The 25,807-nt window shown below is 39.1% G+C and overlaps 1 protein-coding gene across 1 annotated transcript in view; it reads right to left on the minus strand.

Annotated features, from left to right (window-relative positions):
* The window catches only part of SRPK1 (SRSF protein kinase 1), a 79,381-nt gene extending 55,904 nt beyond the window's left edge, over positions 1-23,477 (minus strand). The window contains 1 exon segment of the mRNA XM_045842745.1: positions 22,808-23,477. Within this exon segment, the coding sequence (XP_045698701.1) occupies positions 22,808-23,409 (602 nt within the window). The 5' untranslated portion in view covers positions 23,410-23,477.
* Between the last annotated feature and the right edge of the window lie 2,330 nt (positions 23,478-25,807).

Below are 25,807 nucleotides of genomic sequence, written 5' to 3' on the forward strand. Positions count from 1 at the left end.
ATTTTGTTTTGAGATTTTGCTGAAGTGTATCCTACAGTTAGGAATCTTACTGACCTTATCCATCAAATGGTCACAAAAAGAAATTTTGTACTGCCTGAGGTTAATTGCGCATTACCATAAAATATGAGTGGGGGGGGGGCAGAAAAGATTCAACTGCATGCTTTAATTCATTAAAAAAAAAAAAATCTGTACCTGTACAAAACTTTTCTATAAGCTACTTATCTGTTTGTTTTATGAAGAATAAACAATTCAAATAAATGAAAAGTGTTGATAATTTAAATAACAAACAAGCTTGTTCTAAATCAGTATATTTGTGTGTATAACTTTATATCCATTCTTTTCAAACACACCCCCAAAAAATTCCTAAATTGGGCATACTGTAGAATAAAATAAAAATATCCCAGCAGATTTGTTTTAAAGAGGAAATGAGATTTTTTAAAATTATTTATTTATTTATTTTTAGAGAGAGGGAGGGAAACATCAATGTGTGGTTGCCTTTCATGTGCCTCCTACTGGGGACCTGGCCTACAACCCAGGCAAGTGCCCTAGACTAGAAATAGAACCGACGACCCTTAGGTTTGCAGGCCAGCACTCAATCCACTGAGCCACACTACCCAGGGCAGAAATGAGATTTTTAAATTTCAAAGTGAGTGTATTACATGTTGTGATGTGTGTATCACAATCTGTGATATACTCAAGTTTTACTCAAGAGAAAAATTTATAACCATGCATATGCCAGTTAGAAAACAAGAAAAGCTATTAAATGAACAAATAATGAGCTAGAAATAATAGAAGGAATACAAATTTTAAAACTCCAAATCAAAAGTTCATTATATGAGAAAGATTAATAACAGACAAGTCTCTACCAAAAACAACTTTTTTAAAATCCCAAAAGGATATAAGTCATGGAGATTAAAAAACTGAAGACCTACCCCTAACAAAGGAAATTAAGTCCAGACAGGTATTAAGTTAAACACTACTATTTTTCAAAAGGATTAATTTGGTAGTTCTCCTTTTATGAACTGTTCCAGTACACCCTGAGAGTGGAACGAGCTTTCCAGTTAATCTGTGATCACTATTACAACGCTGACATCCAAAACACAGAAGAATGCGCACATACACGCACACATGAAACAAACAGAAAGCTATTCGTCAGTCTCACCAATGAACTTCAGGTACAGTTACTGAGTATTCAAGTCACAAGCAAACATAAAAGAATAATTCAAACTTAGAATTACCTAGTAAAGTTATTTACTATTTAATACACAAGGGGGTACCCCGCAAAAACCAGAATTATCTTCTGGAGGAAGCCCCTTGCAGAGGCTTCCCCCACTAGGCGAGTGTTCTAGGAACCCATCTGTTTCAGTTTATCAGCTGGCACTGTGAGAGGCTGCCTTTGGCTTCTGTGAATTTTTTTTTTTGGAAGACTCTTTCAGTGACTTTGCCAATTTCATGATAGGTGATTTATGAGCACACCTGCCCACATAGCACTGAGTGTTCAGCAGTTTTTGACCAAAAACCGCACAACCCCCTGTCCCACCCTCCCTATTCACCTGATCTTGCCCCCAGTAACTTTTTTTGTTTTTCCAGATGAAAAAGTCCTCAGAGGGAAATGTGTTGCCGATGTGGAAGAGGTGAAACAAAAAATGGCAGAAGCACTAAAATCGACGAATTCAAAATTTTTTTTGAGCAGTGGAAAATAAAAACATCTCGATAGGTGTATTCCATCAGATGGAGAGCACTTTGAAGGAGACGGAAGTTAAACATATAAGAATAAGTACATAGTTTTTAAATATATAAATTCTGGTTTTTGAAAGGTCCCCCCTCATACATACAGAAGACCATACAAAAATTATAAAGACATATGATAAAATTCAAGATTGAAACCCTTGGTAAATAGGAAGAAACTTACTAATTAAGTTGAGAGACTCACTCAATTAAACATATCTGCTAGAAACCCATAGAAACATTCCCACAAAAGACAGATCTTCATTATAATAACACAGTTTCATAGCTACTTTTCAAAGTTATACTTGCAGTCTTTGATAGTTTTAAGGCAAGAACCAGAACTGCAACCATTGCAAAATGGCTATTTACCTAGAAAATTTGATAAAAATAACTGAAAAATCAGTACAACCAATACAAGGTTTTAGGTAATAAGGAGATCACAAATTATCATGCAAATTTAAAAAGCAACAGTGTTTCTACATATCAGCAATAACCAAGAGAAAAAATATAATGGATAAAAGGCAATAAATTTATAATACCAATCACAATAAAACTGTAAGAATGTAATAAGACCCACCACCTGAAGGGTATGTTAAATACAAACAAACAAACAAACAAACAGGAAAGCTACGGAATATTCCTAGTTGGGAAGAATCAAAAGAAGCATGTCAATTTTCCAGAAAGTAATCTATAAATTCAAAGTAATCTCAATGGAAATCAACAGGATATTTTGTAAAACTTCCCTTGGAAAAGGAAATTAGCAAAAATAACCAAGGATTTTTTAAAAAAGAGGAATGACTGGGAACTTGGAGTCCAGATAGCAGGATAGAATAAACAGTTAATAGTAATTAAAATGCTGTAGCACTGGTAACTGGCTTAGAATGAAATCTAGCCATAGGCTCAAATTAATGGATAAACACTACATTTCAAAACAATAAGAAATGGATAAACACTACATTTCAAAACAATAAGAAAAATATGAACTGTTTATAATAATCAGGAGGAAAACTAGCTTTTTGAGAAGAGGTCCCTTCCAGGAGGTCAGAGTGAGATGTGATAACAATGTGAGGAAGGGGCCGTAAGCCAAGGAATGCAGATGACGTCTAGAAGTTGGAAAAGACAAGGAAACAGATTCTCCCCTAGTCTTTAGAAGACACATAACTTTGTGTCCGTTTAAGCTACTAAAATTGTAGTAATTTCTTATAGTAGCAATACAAAACTCACACACAGCAGTTTACCTTACTCAAACTAACATGTCAATTCAAGAAAAGATTCAAGTGATCTGTACACACATGAAAAGACCTCAAAATCAATAAAAACAGGGAAACATTAAAACAAGGGTCTTTTTAATGCCTAGTGAAGAGGCAGAAATTAAAAAGGATTAATTTCACATGTTGACAAGGATTTGGAGGGACTGGGTAGACATTCTTTTATGCTATGGATGGCATTAAAATTGGTGAAGCCTTTTTGAGAGGAAATTTGGCAGTTTAAAGTTTAAAATATTCACATCCTTTGATTCAGTAAGTCTGCCTTCAGAAAGCAACTATTATGGAGGGTGACCACCTGAATATGAACCCCTGTTCTTATCATCTATAGGGCATGTGACCGTGAGTCACTTGAGATCCCTAGCTTCGCAAATGACTTATCTACAAAATGGGTGTAACAGTTGCTGTAAGAATGACATTTAATGTAGTTAGCATAATTCTACATAGGTACTGCTTAACAAATATTAGCTGTTAACAATGCATTCTAAAGTAATACATATGATTAAAATAACTAGGTGGGTGAGGATGTGGAGAAACTGCAACCTCTGTTCATTGTTGGTGAGAACATTAAGGATGGCACAGGCACTATGAAAAACAGTATGGTGTTTTTATAAATTAAAAGCAGAATTACTATATAATTCAACAATTTTACTTTTGGATATATACCTAAAAGAAATGAAAGCAGGGACACAAAGACGTTTAATGGGTACAGGGTTTCAGCCCTACAAGATGAACAGAGTCACAGGATGGATGGTGGAGATGACTGCACAGCAATGGGAATGCATATACTACCAATAAACTGGATCTACATGTAAATATGCTTAAGATGCTAAATTTTATGTGTACTTAATCACAATTTGAAAAAGTGCTGAAAGAAAAAAGTTCCAACCAAAAATATTCTACCCAAGGAAAGTTATCATTCAGAATTAAAGAAGAGACAGAACTGTTTCCAGACAAGCAAATACTCAACCAGCCTTACAAGAAGTGTTAAACAGACTTCTTTAAGCTAAAAAGAAAGGGTATTACCTGATTGCAAGAAAACATATAAAAGAGTAAATCTCACTAGAATGGTAAATATATAAAGGTAGTGGATTAATCACTTATAAAGTTGGTGTGAGGGTTAAAAGACAAAAAGTAAAACTATCTATGAATTGGTTAAGGGATACACAAGTAAAATGTGGCATCAAAACCAAAATGTGGGACTTCTGGTCAAGATGCAGGCTTAGGTAGACAGATTTTGCCTCCTTGAGCAACAACAATTAGAATCACAACTAATCTCAAAATAAAAAACACCCAAAACTGCCAGGGAACCAACTGTATGGAAGTCCAACAACCAAGAATTTAAAGAAGTCATATTCATCCAGACAGGTAGGAGGGTGGAGCCAGGAGCCACGGTGGAGCCAGGAGCCACGGTGGAGAGGCCGCATTGTGGTGCTGGAGAGGCAGCAGCGGCCGAAGGGGTGGTCCCACGTTCACACATGGTGGATAAAAACAGGCAGGGAGGCCTTGGGAGAAAGTGATTCCAGCCCTAGGCCAGACCTGCAGCCCAGAGTTCTAGCACCAGAAAGATAAAGCCTAATAACTGCTGAATGTAAAATCCAGTGGGGGTTAGGGTAGCGGCAAAAAGTTCTGGTTTCTCAGGAGATTCTGTTTAAAGGGCCCCGCACAGACCTAGAACATAAGCAAACCCACCCACTTGGGAACCAGCACCAGGGTATCAGTTAGCAGGGTAACAGTCATATAAGGGGAGTGGGTAAAGAGACTGGAAATGGGGCAGCCAGGCAGTGGCACTGTCCCCTCTTTGACCCCTACCCCCACACAGAGCCACAAAGTAGGGAAGCAGGTTGCCCCATACTGACAAATACCTAAGGCTCTGCTCCTTACAACTTAACAGGTACATTAAGACAGGAAATCAAAGTAGCTCTACCTAATACACAGAAATAAAAACAGCGAGGCTGCCAAATTGAGTAGACAAAGAAATATGACTCAAATGAAAGAACAGAATAAAATCCCAGAAAAAGAACTAAATGAAACAGAGACAGCCAATATCTCAGATGCAGAGTTCAAAACAATGGTGATCGGGATGCTCAGAGACTCATTGAGTACAGCAAAACCATAAGGGAAGAAATGAAGGCTACACTAAATGAAATTAAAAAAAAAAATCCACAGGGAATGAACATTGAAGAGAAGGAAGCTGGGGTTCAAATCAATGATCTGGGACATAAGGAAGAAATAAACACTCAACTGGCACTGAATGAAGAAATAATAATTCCAAAAAAATGAACAGAGTATAAAAAGAAATCTCCAAAAGTGCCAACATCAGAATCACAGGAATGCCAGAAGGAGAAGAGGAAGAGCAATAAATTGAAAACTTATTTGAAAACATAATGAAAGAAAATTTCCCCAATCTGGAGAAGGAAACAGACTTCCAGGAAGTCCAGGAAGCTCAGAGAGTCCCAAAGAAGTTGGACCCAAAAAGGAACACACATTATAATTAAAATGCCAAAGGTTAATGATAAAGAGAATCTTTTTTTTAAACAGTTCATTTCTTCTTTAATAATTGCTACCCTTTCCCCCCCACAACATTTAAAAAAATATTTTATTTATTTATTTTTAGAGAGGGAAGGGAGGGAAAAAGAGAGAGAGAAACATCAATGTGCTGTTGCTGGGGGCCGTAGCCTGCAACCCAGGCATGTGCCCTGACTGAGAATCGAACCTGCAATGCTTTGGTTCACAGCCCGCGCTCAATCCACTGAGCTACGCCAGCCAGGGCTAGAGAGAATCTTAAAAGCAGCAAGAGAAAAGGAGACAGTTATCTGCAACGGAGTTCTCCTAAGACTGTCAACTGATGTCTCAAAAGAAACCTTGCAGGCAAGGGGCTAGCAAGAAGTATTCAAAGTTATGAAAAGCAAGGACCTCCATGGAAGATTATTCTATCCAGCATAGCTATTATTTAGAATGGAAGGGCAAATAAAGTGGTTCCCAGACAAGGTCAAGTTAAAGGAATTCATCATTACCAAGCCTTTATTACATGAAATGTTAAAGGGACTTACCTAAGACAAAGATAATGATAAAAAATATCAATGACAAAATGACAACAAATTCACAACTATCAACAACTGAACCTAGAAAACAAAAAGCAAAAGCAAACAAGTAGAAGAGGAACAGAATCATAGAAATGGAGATCACATGGAGGGTTACAGAATGGGGGAAAAGGTACAGGGAATAAGAAGCATACGTAAATGGTATGTACAAAATAGACAGGGGGAGGTTAAGAATAGCATAGGAAATGGAAAAGCCAAGAACTTATATGTACGACCCATGGACATGAACTAAGAGGGGGGAAATGTTGATGGGAGGGGGGGTACAGGGTAGAGGGGAATAAAGATGAGGAAAAAAAATGGGACAACTATAATAGCATAATCAATAAAATATACTTTTAAAAAAACCTTAATTGAAACAATCTTTAAACCACCAAGACATTTATAAGGCAACTGGCAACATATGAATTTAAACTGGCTGTAAAATGATAGTGAACAATTATTGTTAATAATAATACTATTATCACAGCTAAGAAAAATATGTAAAGAACATCCTTGCTGTTAGCAAGGGGAAGCCTAAGTTTTCAGGTACAGGGTGTCATGGGATCTGTAACTTACTTTCAGATAGTTTTGTAAAAAGAAAAAAGTGTATGCCCATATCTAACACAACCAAATGACTGAGTATAGAAGTGTTTACTGCGCTAGTCTTTCACATCTTCTGTATTTTTGAAATTTCTCATGATAAAAAAAAAATTAGGAAAAAGGATTAGAAAGAAACCCTTCTTGTGCTTTCTATTATATATCTATTTTATTAAATATTTTATAGTCATGTTTAAAAACATTAATATTCTACACAGTTGTATTGTTATTTCTAATTTGTTGGAAATTTAGGATGCTCCTGTGATTAACAACTTTAAGCATTAAAAAAATGAGATACACAAAAAGGCATTAAACATACTTTCTTGACATGGAAATAAATGATTAATGATTTTCCTGTGGCTTATGAAAATCTAGTAAAGGTATAGTTACTAATTCTACTTGTAAACCACCAAAGCAGAGATTTCCTTTCATAAAGTAGACATTTGCTCAAGAATGGAGTTTTTGGGGGGTTTTTGTTTTTGTTTTTGTTTTTGTTTGACATCTGGTCAGTCAGATTCAGTTATTAGGCAGAATATTTGTGTAACAACATTAATTTTTCTTTGCCATCACCTGAAACTACACTATAATTTTCATGAGGACACAAACTGCATCTTATTCATTTTGTTTTACACACTGACAACTCCTAGGCATTCAGAAGTTTTCTGACTTGGACAGACTTAATTCTGTGGCGCCATTAATAAGTTTATAATCATCTTTCAATTTTACATCAAAATTATTTTATCTACTGATTTGATGAAAAGCAAATGCTTTCTTATTGACTTCATTTTTATGTTCTCCTAGGGCCCATCATCTCTCTATCTAATTTTTCCAGTTCCACCAAATGAATGGGTGCTTCAGCCTCAGAGGCTGCTTTCCCAATGCTGGCCATCACTATTGCAAGACAGTCATACCCGCAACCACTTCCCATCATCTGGGCCCAGTTTTCCTGGCCAGAGGAATAGCAACTAACATATTAACAGCATGAGGCAGGGCATCAGAAGCCTTTAAAAATTTCTGTCTGATTTAGTACTCAGAATTCAGATCTAAAAGTTAACTTTTAAATTTTTCTTCAAAATTAAAATTTTAGAGGTACTTAACAACTACCTCACTTTAGAGGTAGTTGTTTTAACAGTATTAAGATGGCTAATAAGAGGGGGAAAAAAGCTCTATAGGAAATGAGAAACAGACAATTTTCCCTTCTGACATTTGACAAAAATTAAAGATAACATTAAAAATGCTAACAATATGAAGTTTTAGCAAATACTAATACCCACAGTATATGAGTAAACAAGTTTAATATTTTGAAGGCATTTCGCAGTTTAGATCAAAACGCAAGATATTAAATGGGTAAAACATTTGACTAGAAATTTTATTACTAGAAAGCTATAAAAATATTTGCGTAAAAGAAAAATGTAGGTAAAAGTATATTCAAAAGTATTTATTTCAACTCTACTTATAATACTATAAAATTGAAGATAACTTAAATGTCAATATTTTATTAAAGTATACCAAAATAAAATTAAGTCAACTGGGAAAGATTTACATGTAGATTCAGGAGACATCTATAATAAATATGTTGAAACAGAGTTTATATAATGCCTTTGATTTCTCAAGGGCATGTGCATGGGGGTTGAAAATTTTAATCTTAATATACTTCTCTGTATTTTATGGGAAAACAAAACAAAAAAGATATACTTACCTCTCTTGCCCCAGAAATAAATGTAAAAGCTAAAACTCTAAAACTTCGAGACCAAAACTTAAGAAAATATCCTCACAACCTTAGAGTAGGCAAGTATTTCCTAAAACCCAAAAAAATACACTGATGGAAAAAAAAATTAAGAAAAAATAAATAAACTGGACTTTGTCAAAATATCTGATAAAGGACTTGTCACAGCCAGCATTTAGTCAACAAGGAAAAATAAATAAAAATTAAAATCAAAAGTGGAGTAACTGAAATTCTCATACACTGTTAGTAGTAATGTTAAATAGCAGTAATTTTGGAAAACTTTGGCAGTTTTATGTAAAATTAAACAGACCTCAACCACATTCCAGCACTTCAAATCCTAGAGAAAGAAAAGATATGTCCATTCATAGATTGACACAAGAATACAAACTTCATTCATAATGGCCCCAAAGAGAAAGGAAACCCCCCCCCCAAAAAAAACCATAGATGTCAACCAATCAATAGAAATGACATTAACAAACTCAGGTATATTCTTACAATTGATCAGCATTCAGTGATAAAAAGAAATAAACTACTAACTCATGCGACCAGCACAAAGGAATCTCAAAACCATTATGCTGAACAGAAACTAGACACTAAAGAGTACACATAATTCTACTTATATGAAATTGTTGACCAGCCAAACTGATCACTGGCAGAAGCAGTGGTTGCCAGGGCCAGGATGGGGAGAGTGAGACAGGATACAAAGACAACACACACAGTGAAGTTCCTGCAGTGATAAAAATGTTCTAGCTTTGATTGGGGTGCTGGTTATATGAATGCATACTTTTGTCAAAATACACTAAACTGCACTTTTTTTTAAAAATATTTTATTCATTTATTTTTAGAGAGGGAAGGGAGGGAGAGGGAGAGAGAGGGAGAGAGGGATAGAGAGAGGGAGAGAGAGAGAGAGAAACATCAATGTGCGGTTGCTGGGGGTCATGGCCTGCAACCCATGCATGTACCCTGACTGGGAATCGAACCTGCGACACTTTGGTTCGCAGCCCGCGCTCAATCCACTGAGCTATACCAGCCAGGGCTACTAAACTGCACTCTTAAAATGAGTTCATTATATTGTTTGTAAATTATACCTCAATAGAGTTGTTTCAAATATAAGGTACAGTTGTTCACCTTTATCCACCGGGATATGTTCAAGAGCTCCCATGGATGCCTGAAACGGTGGACAGTACTGAGCACTATATACACTATGTTTTTCCCTACACATACCTACCTATGATAAAGTTTACAAATTAGGCACAATGAGATTAACAATAATAACTAATAATAAAATAGAACAATTGTAACAATATACTGTATAGAAGTTATGTGAATGGCTTTGGGGCCATTATTACATTAAATAAGGGTGGCTTTAACACAAGCACAACAGTGACCTGATACCAAGATGGCTACTATGCGACTCCTGGGGCAGGTAGGTGTACAGCCTGGAAACGCTGGGCAGAGAAGGCTGGATGCAGCAGCGCAGGGTGAGATTTCATCCTGCTACTTAGAATAGCACCCAATTTAAAACTTAAGAATTGTTTATTTCTGGGATTTCCAATTTAGTATTTTTAGTCCATGGTTGGTTGCAGGTAACTGAAATTGCAGAAAGCAAAACTGCAAGTAAGGGGGACTGCTATTTTCCCTTCCATTTTTAAGAATTAAAACTATCTCTGGATTAATCCAAAGACAAGGAATTAGAAATCTCCTTGCTTACTTTGACTTCTTGACATCTGGCCTACAGCAAACTAACAGCTCTTCATAACAAAAGGTCCTGGGATGAGGTAGCAACAGAAGCAGCAGATCTGGAAAAAATCTATCTTCTATTTTAATAACTATGTTGTGATTATATAAGTGAATGTCCTTGTTCTAAGGGAATACACAAGATATTTAGGGGTCAAGAGGCACAATGTCTGCAACTTGCTTTCATATTTGAAACCTTCATCTATAAATGAAGATTTTTGTCAGGCATCCATATTATCCATTTATTGTATGTGACTGAGCTAGCAACACAAACTGTAGAGCCTGCTTATTTTCTAGAAGGCTCACCCACATTTATAGTATATGGCCACTAGATGGCACTCTGTGATCTAATCCCAGCAGCCTGTTTCCACAGGCAACATTTTAGACTCACTTCAAACAAAAACTGGTGATCTATAATAAAGCAGCAAAATTAGGCAATCACTACATTAAAAACAGGTGTTTTCACCATAGCCCACAAGGCCTTACATGATCTGACTTTTCATTGCCACCCAAACCCATCTATGACCTTCTCTCTTCAGGTGTAGGTTAGTGTTAATTTTTCAGAGAACTTCCCTGACCCTGACATCTTAAAAGAGAAGCTGGCTGCATGGATCCCCTACCTCCTTCACCCTGCTTTACTTTTCTTCAGCACTAGACATGGTATCATCTTCCTCCCCATACTCCCAGAATGTAAGTTTCACAAGGACAGACTTTATTTTGCTCACTGGGGTAACCCAAATGCCTAGAAAAGGGATACATACAAGGCATGCCACCTTCTCTTTCATCTTTCACTATTACTCATCATTCTTCAATTGAAATCCATTACACCCCCAACCCCCACTAGTACCCTACTGGAACTAGACTGTGAAGAGTTTCTAACAATTGAAATATTTTTTGTGAAAGGAAGTCATCAAGAGATTTAAGCAGTCAAGTGACCCTCCAAAAGCAGTACTTTAGAAAAATCCCTTTGGCAAGAGGTGGTGAAATGTAGCAGGACATTTTAGATACAAAAGACACTGCAGAGGTAGTTCCAGCCAAGGTCTCTGGGGTTAGGAGATTCAGGTTTGATTGTGGCTCCACAGCTCACCAGAGCTCCACAACTTTAAGTAAACTGTCAATTCAAGAAGCTCTTTGCCTAGTGTGTAAAATAAGGGTAGGAAAAATATCTACCTCATAGGGACTATAAAGGTTATGCTTGCCTGACACATAAATTTTTAGCACTGCCATGTAGTAAATAAGGGGAAAGGAACAAGCAAGTATTTGTTCATTTATGCAACTTACTTTTATAAACTAGTTAATTTTCATGTAAACTCATTCTTCTGTTTCCTTCTACCTTGAGGAATGAAGAATTGTAGGGTCTCCTAATGTAGAGAACTGTCTTCTAGGGGCTGTGTGATGTGTTGAATTGTGTCCTCCCTCCAAAAGATATACTGGAGTTGTAATGTCCAGGAACCCAGAAGGTGACTTTATTTGAAGACAGGATCTTCAAATTAAGATAAATTCATTAGGATGAGCCCTAACCCAATTATGACTAGTGTCCTAACAAAAAGGGCAGAAATCTGGAAGCAGATTGAAAAACACAGAGGGATGTAAAAAGACAGACATTTTAAGTCAAGGAGAGAAAGATCCTTCCCTCACAGTCCTCAGAAGGAACCAACCTTGCTGACACCTTGATTTCAGACTATTGGACTCCAGAACTGTGAGACAATGCATTTCTGTTGTTTAAGCCATTTGTGGGACTTTGCTACAATAACCGTAGCAAATGAAATTAAGACTGGAAGAAAAGCAGATCTGTATACTTACCTTCCTTAAACAAATCATATATACCTTGAAGGGAAGGACTGTTTTAAGTCATCTTTGTACCCCTTCCGGAACACCTGATCTCATGCAAAAATCTAGTAAGATATTATTTTAAGTTCCAGTACCTACAGACAGTGGAGCTCCATAAAGGCTAAACCTCTCCCTACTACCTTTCCCATATATACTTTTTCCCGATGGACAATTTCTTTCTTCTGCAAACTGACAAATAACTTAACCTCTTTTTTAAGGTAATTTTTAAAAAGATTTTATTTATTTACTTTGAGAGAGAGGGGAAGGGAAGGAGAAAGAGAGAAAAAGAAACATCAATGTTTCTTTTGTGGTTGCCTCTCACATGCCCCCTAATGGGGATCTGGCCTGCAACCCAGGCAATGTGCTGCAACTGGGAATCGAACTGGCAACCTTTTGATTTGCAGGCTGGCACTCAATCCACTGAGCCACACCAGCCAGGGCTGAACTTAACTTCTGAGACATACTCAAGTAAAAATATAAATTTAGTAATTCTAAACTGCAGCTAGGATTTGGCAACATCAAAATAAAAATCTGAATGCCTAAGTTTACCAGATGTTATATACAAATAATTAAATATAAACTATCCCTGATCATTAGATGACTATACTCCAAACTACACCTGATACAGATACATAAATAGATAATACCAACAGATAAGTTAAAACCATTAGTTTGATACATCACTAATAGTAAGAAATGCCACATAAAATTTAAAGGCAAACCTATCAAAGGTAAGGAAAAAAGCATGCGGAAGGATGCAGTCACCAGGGCACTTTACTCCAGCTCAGCACACCCAATTCATCCTCAGAACCTCACCATCTACAGATAAGGAAACTCAGACTCAAGAAAGTCAAATGACAGTGTCCAAGTTCAACCAACAATAGCGTTGGAAGCAAAACAGAACCTAGGACCCTGTGATTCAAAGAAAAAACTCTTGGTAAAGAGCACATGAGGGCACACCTACAGTATATTATCCTTCCACCTCAAAGCTTGAGCATAAGTTACCTAATTTATCCCATCACATTTTGTTAAAAAGATTTTATTTATTTATTTTTAGAGAGGGAAGGGAGGGAAAGAGAGAGAGAAACATCAATGTGCGGTTGCTGGGGGTCATGACCTGCAACCCAGGCATGTGCCCTGACTGGGAATCGAACCTGCGACACTTCATCACATTTTTCATATGGCAAAGACAAATGCAAAATGTAATTCCTGTTAAATCTACTCTCAAAGGCATCGAGAGAGAGAGAGAAAGGGAGTATAAGAGAATCAAGGGAGCAAGCTCATGTGTAGACAGAGCCTGACATCTTTGATCAAACTGCTTTGTTGAAAGGAAGGACACTCGAGAACATTCACAGGCTGAAGAGCAGCAATGGAATTAAAAGCAAAGTGAATGAGAAAATACAATACTGCTGCCCATAAATTACATTTATAATCAGTTACAAAATGAGCCTACACCAGTATTTTAGGAAACAAAAGTTTACAAGGACTGGGAGCCTTGTTTAAAATGGCTACTCACTCAGAAAAAGGAATTTAAAATTTGAGTAAATTAAATAATATGTAAAGATCACCAACATGCCCTGGCTGGTGTGGCTCAGTGGATTGAGTGCTGGCGTGTGAACCAAAGGGTTGTCAGTTCGATTCTGAGTCAGGACATGCCTGGGTTGCGGGCCAGGTCCCCAGTAGAGGGCACGTGACAGGCAACCACACACTGATGCCTCTCTCCCTCTTGGTTTTCTTCCCTTCCCCTCTCTCTAAAAATAAATAAAATCTTTAAAAAAAATCACCAACATGTTTCATGGCACCAGCATCAAACTTTGACACTAATGTTTGTTCACTACTATTGGTGACAACTCTTATAAAGTAATTAAAATGTATATTAAATGTTCTCAAATTCCTCGGTAAGCTATCCTAAAAATACATATCAATATTGACCAAAGCACTTATGCCACCAAAAGTGTGAATAACCAATAGTTACCAATGACATCTGGCGTTAATCTTCACCGGCACAACTAGAGGCACGTCATGGCAAATCAACATGATTTTTATTTATCTAGCTCCTGCCAACTGTCTTTGGTGTCCAGAGCTACCATACTTCTCTGAAAATGAACCAAGTATATTTAACTTATTTTGTGGTTTCTGGTAACTTTCTGAAATCATTTGTTGCTAAAGTAGTTGAAAACTGGATACTCTGATCTTCATAGTTGATCTCTTGTCATCTTTTTCAAATTCCCAAAGTTAATCCTTTCATGGGAAGCACAGGGATCTTCTACAACTGCGCTTTCTGTCATTCTAGGAGAGGGTGCTTGAGACAGTATTAAGCCTATTAATGCCTGACCCTCACCCTGAAGACTCTACAGCAGAAATTACAGAGTGCAGGCTCTAAGCCAAATCTTGCACCTAAACTTTTGTTTACAATGGATGAAAAAAATTTTAAGTAGTTGCCAACGCTAAACAATCTGGAGAATCTCTCAAAAAAATCTGATGACCTGGTAACACTGGGCCCATCTTCCCACTAGACAAGCAATAAGAGCTAAGAAGTCTTTTCTTCTTTAGATATAAAAGAGGAGGCCCATTCAGCACATTCTAAAGATCACCATTCCCTTTCGCTTACCACAGTATGCTTCATAAGCCACATTTTAAGAATATATCGACACAATCACAAATTACATACATTATTCATTTTAAAATAATAATACAAATGATCCAAATTCTGCAAGGTTAGGTACCTTTCAGGAGGCCAAAGATTATGCAAAATGAAACAAATAAATGTGTGTAACTAGGTGGTAACATAAGTACTCAGCAAGGAACTAGCCCATGTAACTTTAAAATTCAGTAATTTGACTCTACAACCAGAAAGTATATACCATAAGGATGAGAACAATAACAAAAGTCATAAACTTTCTTCAGTAATCATATTGTTGGTGATAGTACTGGCAACATCATTCTGAGATTATTTGGTATTTATACCATGGGAAAAAGAAAACAAGTAACCATGCTGATGCTGTTGTTGAGAACTGGGGTTTTCGGTCTAAGCAAAAGGAAATAGAGACATAAAATTGAGGGTAAGAAAAGTCCCTGGGTCACTTGATGTTCAAGTATAACATAAATGCATCATTTTTTTTAGAGAGAGAACACAATTTATTTCCTAGCTCTAATCACAGAAAAGTCTTATAAACAATGACTAACTCAGTAGGAATAAGCGTCTTAAGTTCCCAGAATGGTTCTTAGACAAAGCACTATTTCCTGTGGGGGGTGGGGGGGGGGTACAAAAGGACAAAACTCACGAAAGTAAATTCAGACAAACTCATATCAGATGCACAAAGCTATCAAAAATGCCTCAAATTTAGTCAAATGGATTCAGGGGGCCATTATGAAGGGACTCCACTGGCCAAAGACAGGACAAGACAATCAATAAAAATAACTACACATGCTACAAAATCCATGAAAACATCTTGCAAAGTAAATGAAGTTGATCACAAAAGACTTCATATCGTATGATTCCACTTATATGAAATGCCCAGACTAGGAAAATCCATTGAGACAGAAAGTAGATTAGTGGTTGCTTAGGGTTAGTGGGGTAGCATTGTGGGTAAAGGGTTTCTGTTTGAGGAGATGGAAGTGGTTAAAACTCATTAGATCTTGACAATAGTTTCACAACTCTGTGAACATACTAAAAATTACTGAATTGTACACACTTTAAACAGGTGAATTTTATGTAAATTATGGCTCCATAAAGCTGAATACAAGAAAACAAATGCAACTGATTGAACCACAAATGTGAACTTACACTCAAAGTTTTACTGGTCATTTTGGAGGATACTAGGAATCCAACTTATTATTTTGAAAACTGCAAAGTACCAAGTACTTCTCCTGTCTCCCAGACATACAAAGCATCTCTTTAGGTAACCAAAAAGATGAGGTAAAGTTTCCCTGTACAGAAGAATGACAGTTAATAAATCCAAGAATAACAGATCACCATTCTGCAACCCTAAATAAAATAATGGATCTAGAAAAGTTTCTAGATCAATCACACTATCAATGGACACTAACATCACACATACAAAAAGTCAACCTGACAGTAGGTGCCATCTAATAGAGGTATACAACACCACTTATGAAGTCATCTGGCAAAAGTAAAACCCATGGAGAATGTATAGACTAAAGACTTTTCCAACAATGGCAATGTAAGGACCTTATGAATCCTGATTCAAGCAAACATAAAATTAGCAAGAAAATTTGATGCCTGTTTGGATATTTGCTATTAAGGACTTATCTAAAACTTTTTAGGTGTGATAATAATATTGTAGTTATGTTTTTACAAACTAAGGGTCCATATCTTACAAAATGATATGATGTCTGAGGTTTGCTTTAAAATAAGATGGAGGGGAGCAGAGAGATCTTGTAGATGAAACATTAGCTGCATTGGTCATTGCTGAAGTTGAGAAGAGCACACAAAGTTTATTTTGCCATTTTCTCTCATTTTGTCATTTTCTCTCATTTTGTATATATTTGAAAAAATCCACAATAAAGCTTAAAAGAAAAAGAATAATTCTAATTCTATGGATCATTGGAATTACTAAATTTCAAAAAATCAAACACAGCTATGCCTCTATAACAAAATTTACTAACATATATAAACCTATTGAGGAACAAAAGAGGACAAGAAAGTAGTTTTGAAAAGGGCAAACCTGGAAATGCAATTTTGCCAAGGACCTTCTTCTAATGTAATTACAAAATTGAAAATGCAAGTTTTTTAAAAGATGTGACAGTTGACATTGAGAATTTCAGGGACTTCTGGTCAAGATGGTAGCGGAGGCAGCCACGGCTCACCTCTTCGCACGACCACATCAAAATTACAACTAAATGTTCAGTGGATTGAGTGTGGGATGCGAACCAAAATTACAACTAAAATATAGAAAAACCATTAGAAATCAAGTTGAATGGCAGTCTGACAACTACAGAATTAAAGAAACCACATCCATGCAGACTGGTAGAAGGGGCACAGATGTGGAACAGGCTGGTACCACACCCATGTGTGGTGGCTAAAAATTCGGGAGGGATATCTTGGGAGTGGAGTCCTACCCCCACACCAAGACCCCCAGCCCAGGGTTCCAGTGCCAGGAAGAGACCACATTTTGCCATGTATGATGTGTACTTTTTTGCCCAAATTTTTGAGGGGGAAAATAAGGATGTGCATTATGCATGGGTAGTACTAATTCCATAAATATATAAATGTTTTTAATTCTTTTATTTATGCTTATGTATTAAACGTGTAACTCTAGAAAGCAATAACAATATCCATATACAAAATAATAGCCTGGGATATGATAATTCACTTTGTTTCTAAATATAAATAAATAAAAAATTGAATTAAAAAATTAAAACAAAAGATTTCTTTTCCTGAGAGTCTGAGCCAAAAACATGGGTGCACATTGTGCATGGGAATACACTATACATGGCAAAATGTTTACGTCCCCAAAACTGCTGCAAAAACCAGTGGGGACTGAGTCAGTAGAAGAAACTGCTAGAGCCCCAGGCAGCTCCTCTTAAAGAACCCACACACAGACTTACTCAGACTCACTCCCTCTGAGGTCCAGCACCAGGTAGCAGTTTGAAAGTCACCAGTGGTATACAGGCAGAAACTGAAGGGTCTGCCATTAAGGTGAGCAGAAGCCATTATCCCTTTTCTAAACCCTCCTCCCATCAAAAAGCCGGCAAGCCAGTGCCATGTCTGAGACTCCACCAACCTGGCTAACACTGTTTGACCCACCTAGGAGACTTTGCCCCACTGAACTCATGGGTCCACCCAAGCTGCTTTTCCATATGAATGGCTGGTCTTGGCTCATGCTTTACAACTTCCTAAATCCTAACAAACAAGCAACAGCTGGCTTCAGGAAGGCCCAGGCCGGGGAGGAGCAGCAGCCAGGTTAGAGTCACAGCTTGGCCTTGCCTGGGACTCTCCAAGCTCAGCACAATTAGCAGACATTTCAGATTGCTTTACAGCTCAAGCTGGGTGTGCCTCAGGCAAAACACAGGTGGGGGCTGACCTTGGCCTGTACCACCCAGGAAACCCAAGGGCCAGCACCCCCAATGGAGAGCTACAGACCACTTCAGAGCACCACCACTCACACCCGAAATAGCGGATCGTCCACAGAGGGCAGAGGTTGGTGGTCAGTGGTCAGTCACAGCCAGTCCTTGCAGCTGACTGGCCTGGGTAAATCCCTCCCAGTCATCTGCCAACAGCTAACAAGGCTCAACTACAAGAGGAAGGTGTACTCAGCCCACACAAAGGGTGTACCTGAAATACAGCTTGGGTGATGGGAGGCTGCGCCACTGGACCCTATGAGACACCTACTACATTAGGGAACACTACCAAGACATGGAGTCAAAACAACTCTACCTAATACACAGAAACAAACACATTGAGGCTGCTAAAACAAACAGATGAAGAAATATGGCCCAAAGGAAAGACCAGAAGAAAATGCTAGAAAAAAAGCTAAATGCAATGAAGATAAGCAATCTATCAGATGTAGTGTTCAAAACACTGGTTATGAGGGAATCAAACTCATTCTAGTCTTCAAAAGCGTAAAAAAAGACCCTAGCAGAAATAAAGGTTACACTAAGTGAAATAAAGAAAATTTTACAGGGAATCAACACTGGAGGGGATGAAGCCAAGAATCAAATCAATGATTTGGAACACAAGGAAGAAAAAATATTCAGAACAGCAAGAAGAAAAAGAAGAATAAAAAAACAAACAAACAAACAATCAAAAAACCAAGGGTAGGGTAAGGAGCCTCTGGGACAACTTCAAAGTTACCAACATTCAAATCATAGGAGTGCTGGAAGAAGAAAAGAAAGAACAAGAAATGGAAACTTATTTTAAAAAATGGTGCAAGGAAACTTCCCCAATCTGGAGAAGGAAATAGACATACAAGTCCAAGAAGCACAGAGAGTCCCAAATAAGTTAGACTCAAAGTGGACTACACCAAGACACATCGTAATTAAAATGTCAAAGGTTAAAGATAAAGAGAATCTTAAAGCAGCATAAGAAAAAAAGACCATTACCTACAAGGGAACTCCCATAAGAGACTACCAGCTGATTTCTCAAAAGAAACTTTGCAGGCTAGAAAGGACTGGCAAGAAATATTCAAAGTGATGAAAAGCAAAGACCTACAACCTAGATTATTCTACCTAGCAAAGCTATCGTTTAGAATCAAAGGGCACATAAAGTGCTTCCCAGACAAGGTAAATCTGAAGGAATTCATCATCACCAAGCCATTATTACCAGAAATGTTAAAGGGACTTTTGTCTAAGAAACATAAAATCAAAACTATGAACATTAAAATGGCAACAAATTCACAACTATCAACAACTGAATCTAAAACAACAACAAAACAGACTAAGCAAACAAGCAGAACAGAAACAGAATCATAGATATGGAGATCATCTGGATGTTTACCAGTTGGGAGGGGAAGGGGGAAAGTGGGGGAAAAGGTACAGGGATAACAGAAGTACAAATAGGTGGTTACAGAAAGGCAAAGGGATGTTAGAACTGTACAGGAAATAGAGAAGCCAAAGAAGGTATATGCATGACCCATGGACATGAAATAAGGGAAGAGTGGTATTGCTGCAGGGAATGGGGAGCACTTGGTGGAGTGGGAGGCAGATGGGAGACAAATTGGGACAACTGTAATAGCATGAGCAATAAAATGTATTTTAAAAAAGACAAAAAAAAGTAATGCTGCACTATATGGAACTGATGCAGAACCAATTTCCAAGGTACACTCTTCAGTGTTTAAAAGTATCTAGTAGTTTTAACAAACATTTAATTTTTAAAAATTGGTCCAAGGTTATATATTCTGCTCACTACCAGATTAAGATGTTGGAAATCTGTAACTATTTTTCCCTCTAAACTTTTAATGTAACAATCACTTGGAAAATGAAGTAGTAAAACCATCTCCCCTCTGCCTCCATACAGCAATTAAGTACTAGAATAAGCAAAAGCTCTTCTCCAGTTCAAATAACTTTACTACCAAATCTACACTAAACCACAAAGTTCTTCAACTGCAACTACAGTGAAAAGTACTGTCCAAATTAACTTCCTAAGTAATAAATTAATATGGAATTCATTCTGGAATTATGTTCCATAAAACAATTTTAAAAGCAATGCAACTGCGATAAGTTATAAAACCTTACGACAAACAGATAAAGGTCCAGCTATTGGTATACATACTGAAAACTGAAGGCTCAAAGGAGACAGAGAATTCTGCCCCTTTAGAGCCTTCAGCAGTGGGCCATGAAAGGCTACCTAAGGTGCCCAGAGGTCCCTTATTCAGAAGTCTCTGTTCATTCAGCCTCTATCTTATTTGTCCTCAGAAACACCAAAAGAAATTATCACTTGGTTGATAGCAGTGGTTAGTACCTAGGGCTCTGGGGTATGTCATACCTGGGTTGGAACCCTATCTTTACAATTTTATAGGAGAGTGATGTACAAATCTCAGTCTCTTTATCTGTATAGTAAAAGACAGATTACCACCAAGTTAATGTTAGTAGAGTACAGTGTCTGGAAAATATTACCAGGATGCTACTACTGTTGTACTTTCAAGTTTCTAAAACTTTTCACTTAAATACTTGGTTTTAATAACTTCAGATCCTGATCAGTTTTTATTATGACTGAGCTACCAGACATTAAAAACGTAAGACTATTTCCTTAACTAAGTTATCCAAGGTCAGATTGCTAAAAAGAAGCAAAATCAAAATTCAAACCAGATCTGACTAACTGTAACCAAACTAGATGGCATGCTTCCTCTTCAGACCTTCTCCCTGATCAATCCCCTGGTAACTAACATCTAGCCTTTACAGAATGACTGTAAGTCAGGAGTCATGGAACAGAGTCAAGTTACCTGAATCACATGGGGCTGAACTTCTGACACAGTAGGCTAACCAAGTTAGTTAATTAAGACATTTCAGCTACTTAAAAGGAAGGAAAAAAAAAGTCATCCATAAAAGGTATTAACTGAAGACAAAAAAATAAAGCACCTTTGACACTACAAGTAAACGGGGTCAGTTCATTCACATATATTTCAGGAGTCAAAGTTGCAAGGGATTAAATACTCAGTAAAATAACTGCTAGATTATCTGTACTATTTGCTTGCTTTTGTACAAGTCCAGAAATAATTAAGAACAGAAATAAGTAGGCTATTCACAGTAGTAAATGAATAACAGATCGTCCAAAGTACATACAATCTGGCTTTAGAAATAAGGCATATAGTCTAAATAGGTACTCCAAAGTAATAAATATGTATGTTAAAGTGCATGATCACCTATACATACACTCCCAAATATATAGGTCGATTCAGGTAAATATCAAAGTTAATTTCCATGTGGAGATACCAGGACAGAGGACTGCTAAATAATACAGTAAATAATAAAATCACCATCTCCCTACATCAGCGAAAAATGATTATAAAACATAACTTAAAACACATTATCAGCTCCACAGAGAATATAAAAAAAGAGGCATGAAAAGAAAATGAGTAATGTTTAAGTTCCCACTGCATGCTAGAACCAGGTTAGCTCCTTGCTGTTTCCATTAAACCAATCTGGGATTAAAAACCAGGTTATGACTAATCCATACATGGATAATCAGGAGGAAAACACAGACACATATGAGCTCACATTTAAATGTGTTGGTTACCACTTTACAATATAAAAAATTTCATAAGACAGATGACAGAAATGGAGCAAGAGGTGAGATCACCTACCACTTAACTCTATTGATAGAAGTCACTGTGTGCTCTCCTCAAACATTAGATAGCCACCAAAACAACATACACCCCTATCTGGTATTGTCATTCAGAAGAGCAACCTAGGAAAGCCTCTGAAATACGTTTTACCGGCTCAGAATTAGATGGTATGCATCTCCACATAACATCAAGAAAATGGAAAAGTGTCATGAAAATAACTTTTTCTTCTGAATACGAACTATCTAAATTCCAATTTCGAAGACTCTATGCAATTGAACGTTGGTATAAGAGAAAACTTCTTTAGACTGAGCCTCACTTGCAGAAGCCCTCTACTGGGCGTTTCTACTAGGCTGTGTTCAACTTTTGTGTTTCCCACAATAGCGCTAAGGTTATGCATCCTGCTGATAAAACCGGACATGTGGCATACACCGAACTAGAATCATCAACAGTGTTGGTTAAACAGTCGCATTCTGAGTGAGGACTTTGAGGTTTGGCAAAAAGCGAAGCAGTAAGAGAAACCAACTGTGTAGACAGTGGTCTGCCTGCACACTTCATGCAGGCAAGGCAAGGCAAGGGCAACGCGCCCCGCAGGCTCAGGAAGTTGACTAACCCAGGGGAAAGGTCCTTGCCCTCCTCTGTAAAAGGGGACGTATGCCTGGCAGACCAAACGGCAAATTCATTCAAGAATTCCCTGATGGCCTACCGTGCAGACGTAGGAGGCAAGTTAAGACGCTGGGCAGCAGGTATGGAAAAGAGACCAGAGTTCACGGACAGACTGGTAATGATCCACCAGCTCCGTTGGGAGGCCCAAACTAGAGGAGTCTGCGGTGCCTCCTCCGGAGTTGGGGAGGTAATGACTGGACGAGCTCTGGTTGGTCCTCCTCCAACAGCCCTTTCCAGCAGGGATGGAGGTGCTGAGACCCAGGCCTGGCCTTCGGCAACAGACGCTCCCTTCCACTAGGTTCATGGAGAGCGACTCTCCAAGGCGGCCCCGAGGCCATGTGGCTGGGCCGCAGGGTGCCCAAACCCGGTGCCCGTGAAACAGGAGGTGTGGGAGGAAATCCAACGAACGGGATGTTGGGGTTCAAGACTCACTTCCTTTGGGCTTTGTCCTTCTTGGCCTTGGTCCTTTTCTTTCGGGCCTGGAGCGCAAGCACTGCAGGAGAGAGGGATGGTTGAAGGGCGAATGCGGAGGAAAGGAGGTGACCAAGGTGAGGTTGGAGACCTAGTAGGGGCGCGAGGCCCGGGTGCTGGGCCTGCCTAAGGGGCGGCTCCGGGGCGAGCGCCGCGGCTTCGGTGAGACAGCCTGCCAGGGGGCTGGTGGCCCACGGGGCGCAAAGCAGCACCCAGGCGGGGTGCACTGGAGGGTGCTCGGTCCAGGTCAGGGGGCCGGCGGCCGGGTATCTGCCTCGCCCGCGGAGAGCGGGGCTCTGCAGTGGCCTCAAGAAGCGGGCCGGCCTGGTGGGGAACAAGGGGCGAGGGCTGTCGGCGTGGAAAGACGCCTGGGCAGAGGGGCGCGGACCAGCAGCCCAGAGGCGGGGATTGAGGGGCGGCGCCACCTCAGTGGAGGGGCGCCGCACGCCCTGGTACCCGACTGCGGCGGTTAGGCCAAGCTCCCGGCGCTGACCCGGGCCTCGCCCCGGCGGCCGTTGCCCCTCGTGGCGAAGGCCGCTTCACCGCTCACCTTTCCGCTCCATGGCGAGACCGGTAACCGCCAGGCGCCTGCGCACTGGAGTGGCGGTGCCTCCTGCTCCCGCCGCGACCCGAAAGCAAGCCCGCGCACACCCCACCCCCCAAGTTCCCGCCCCGCCCCCGCCTACACGGCGCGCGCCTGCGCGTTGAGCGCGGAGCCTACCACCTGCTCTCGAGAAGGGGGGCGCAGTAAAGAATGGGGTTGGGGAGCCGGGAGAAAAGAATGTGGAACGTGAACACTGAAGAGGAGCTAGAGAACGAAGCTTGGAAGCCCAACAGGGTGAGATTTGTTCTGTTTGCTGAGCGGTTGCTCCTTAGGAAAGGCGAAAAGCGCGCCTTTGAGGTCTCCCTGCGTGCTGAGTCAGAGTTCCGCAGCCAACTGGAATTGGCCTCAGTTTTCTGGTCTGTAAAATGGATTAATCAGGCGTGTCCCACTGCTTTCGCAGATTATGAGGACCAATTGAGATACTATATAAAGAAAATGAGGGGAGAAGTTACAACTGAGAAAGTAAAGGAAGTGGGAGCAACACGAAAGAAAGATTGGAAGGAAGGAACCTGTAACCCTGTTGTCACTTAAATAGGGAATATAGTCAGTAATGTTGTAATAACCACGTTGTGCCGGGTGGGTCCTTGAAATACAGGGGGTACACTGTAAACTATATGATTGTCTAACCACTATTCTGTAACTAATACACAACTTGAAACTAATACTATATTGAATGTAAAAAAAAAAAATTAGCCCTGGCTGGTGTGGCTCAGTGGATTGAGTGCTGGCCTGTGAACCAAAGTGTCCAGGTTCAATTCCCACTTGGGGCACATGCCTGGGTTGCAGGCCAGTCCCCAGCTGGGGGCCTGCGATAGGTAACCAACACATCGATATTTCTTTCCCTCTTTCTCCTTCCCTTTCCCTCTCTCTAAAAATAAATAAATAAACTTTAAAAAAATAGTAAAAATTGATTTTTTCTTATAATTTCAAGTTTAAATGAAGGCTGTGAAAGAAGGGGAGAATAAAAATAATGGGTTTTTTTCCATTTTATCACTGTATCATCTTTTTAGTACATGATAAACACAGTTGTCTTTATAGGATGCTTGTATACTTTCCTAAGTGCATTATTTCACTTGATGTTCATGGCAACTTCAAGGCAAGATAGTTATTCCCTACAATACACAAAGAAAGGAAAACTTGGAGAGGATATGTACTTAGAATCTTGGTGTCTGGACCCAGTGATTCAATCATAAAACCCTTATTGTAAAATCTTTATTTATTGTAAAGTAAAGATTTTCTGTGAAGGGCCATATAGTATTTCTTAGGGTATGTGGGCCATAAATCTCTTTTTCAACTACTGAGCTCTGCCACGGGAACTCAAAAGCAGTCATAGAAAGGAGAGGCCGTGTGTTACAACAAAGCTTTATTTTTGGTTCCTGAAATTTGAATTTCATGTAATTTTAACAAAACATTATTCTGTTGATTTTTTTTCAATTATTTTAACCATTTTTGGCTAGGCCTTAGTTTACCAGCTCCAGTTGTAAGTGCTGTAGCTGGACAGGATGGGAGTTCTAAAGACTCTTGCCTTCGAAGAAGTCAAGGACTCCAGTGGGCAAGACAGACAAGTAACTAATTGACTGAGAAAGGAAGATGACAGTACAATAGTGTTGCACAAGTCAAGTGTGGGGGCTTGGGTGGGATTTTATTGAGCAAAGTAAGTCAATCCAGTCTGGGAGGAGACAGCTTTTGAGCTGGATCTTGGGACATGTGTAGGACTTCCAAAGGTGGAGAAAGAGATGTCTGGCGTTCCTGAATGAGAAAATCAATTGAGCAAAAAGGCACAGACTTGGAAACTTATGGGCAGGGGCTGGGGCTGGTAATGACTAAAGGGATGAAGTGGAATGTGAGGCTGGAAATGTAGGTTTGCCAAATTTGAAAATTAGCTAATTAACATCTGTTGCATGGAACCTGAATTGTAGCATTTCTGGGCATATTGCAAAAGCGGGCAACACCTGTTGGCCAAGGAAAACTGCAACCCAGTTTCCTCCCCACTCTGCATGTGAGCACAGAGGAGAGTTGGAGCAGACACTGAAGCCCTGGAGTCTGAGGATTCTGCCAACTCAGGAAAACCACACGTGGTTTGGGAAAAACAGGAGAGAGCTGGAGGCTGAGAAAAAATCCCAGAATTGGGAAATTATTCCCCACCAGGAAGCAAATTCTATGAGGGTAGGAACCCTGTTTGGGTTTTTCTTTATGTAATCTCAGTGCCTAGCACAGTGTCCAATACTAACAATAAATGATGCATAGCTTATGAGAAATGCCTGGACATCAGAGACAACACTGAGAGGGACAACATGAAAGCTGTGGGAAAACCCAAATGGGTCAGTGCAGATCCATCAAAAAGGAAGTAAGTTTAG

The sequence above is a fragment of the Phyllostomus hastatus genome, unplaced genomic scaffold (genome assembly GCF_019186645.2).
Source record: "Phyllostomus hastatus isolate PE091 unplaced genomic scaffold, TTU_PhHast_1.1 phas_contig_40, whole genome shotgun sequence".
NCBI lineage: Eukaryota > Metazoa > Chordata > Mammalia > Chiroptera > Phyllostomidae > Phyllostomus > Phyllostomus hastatus.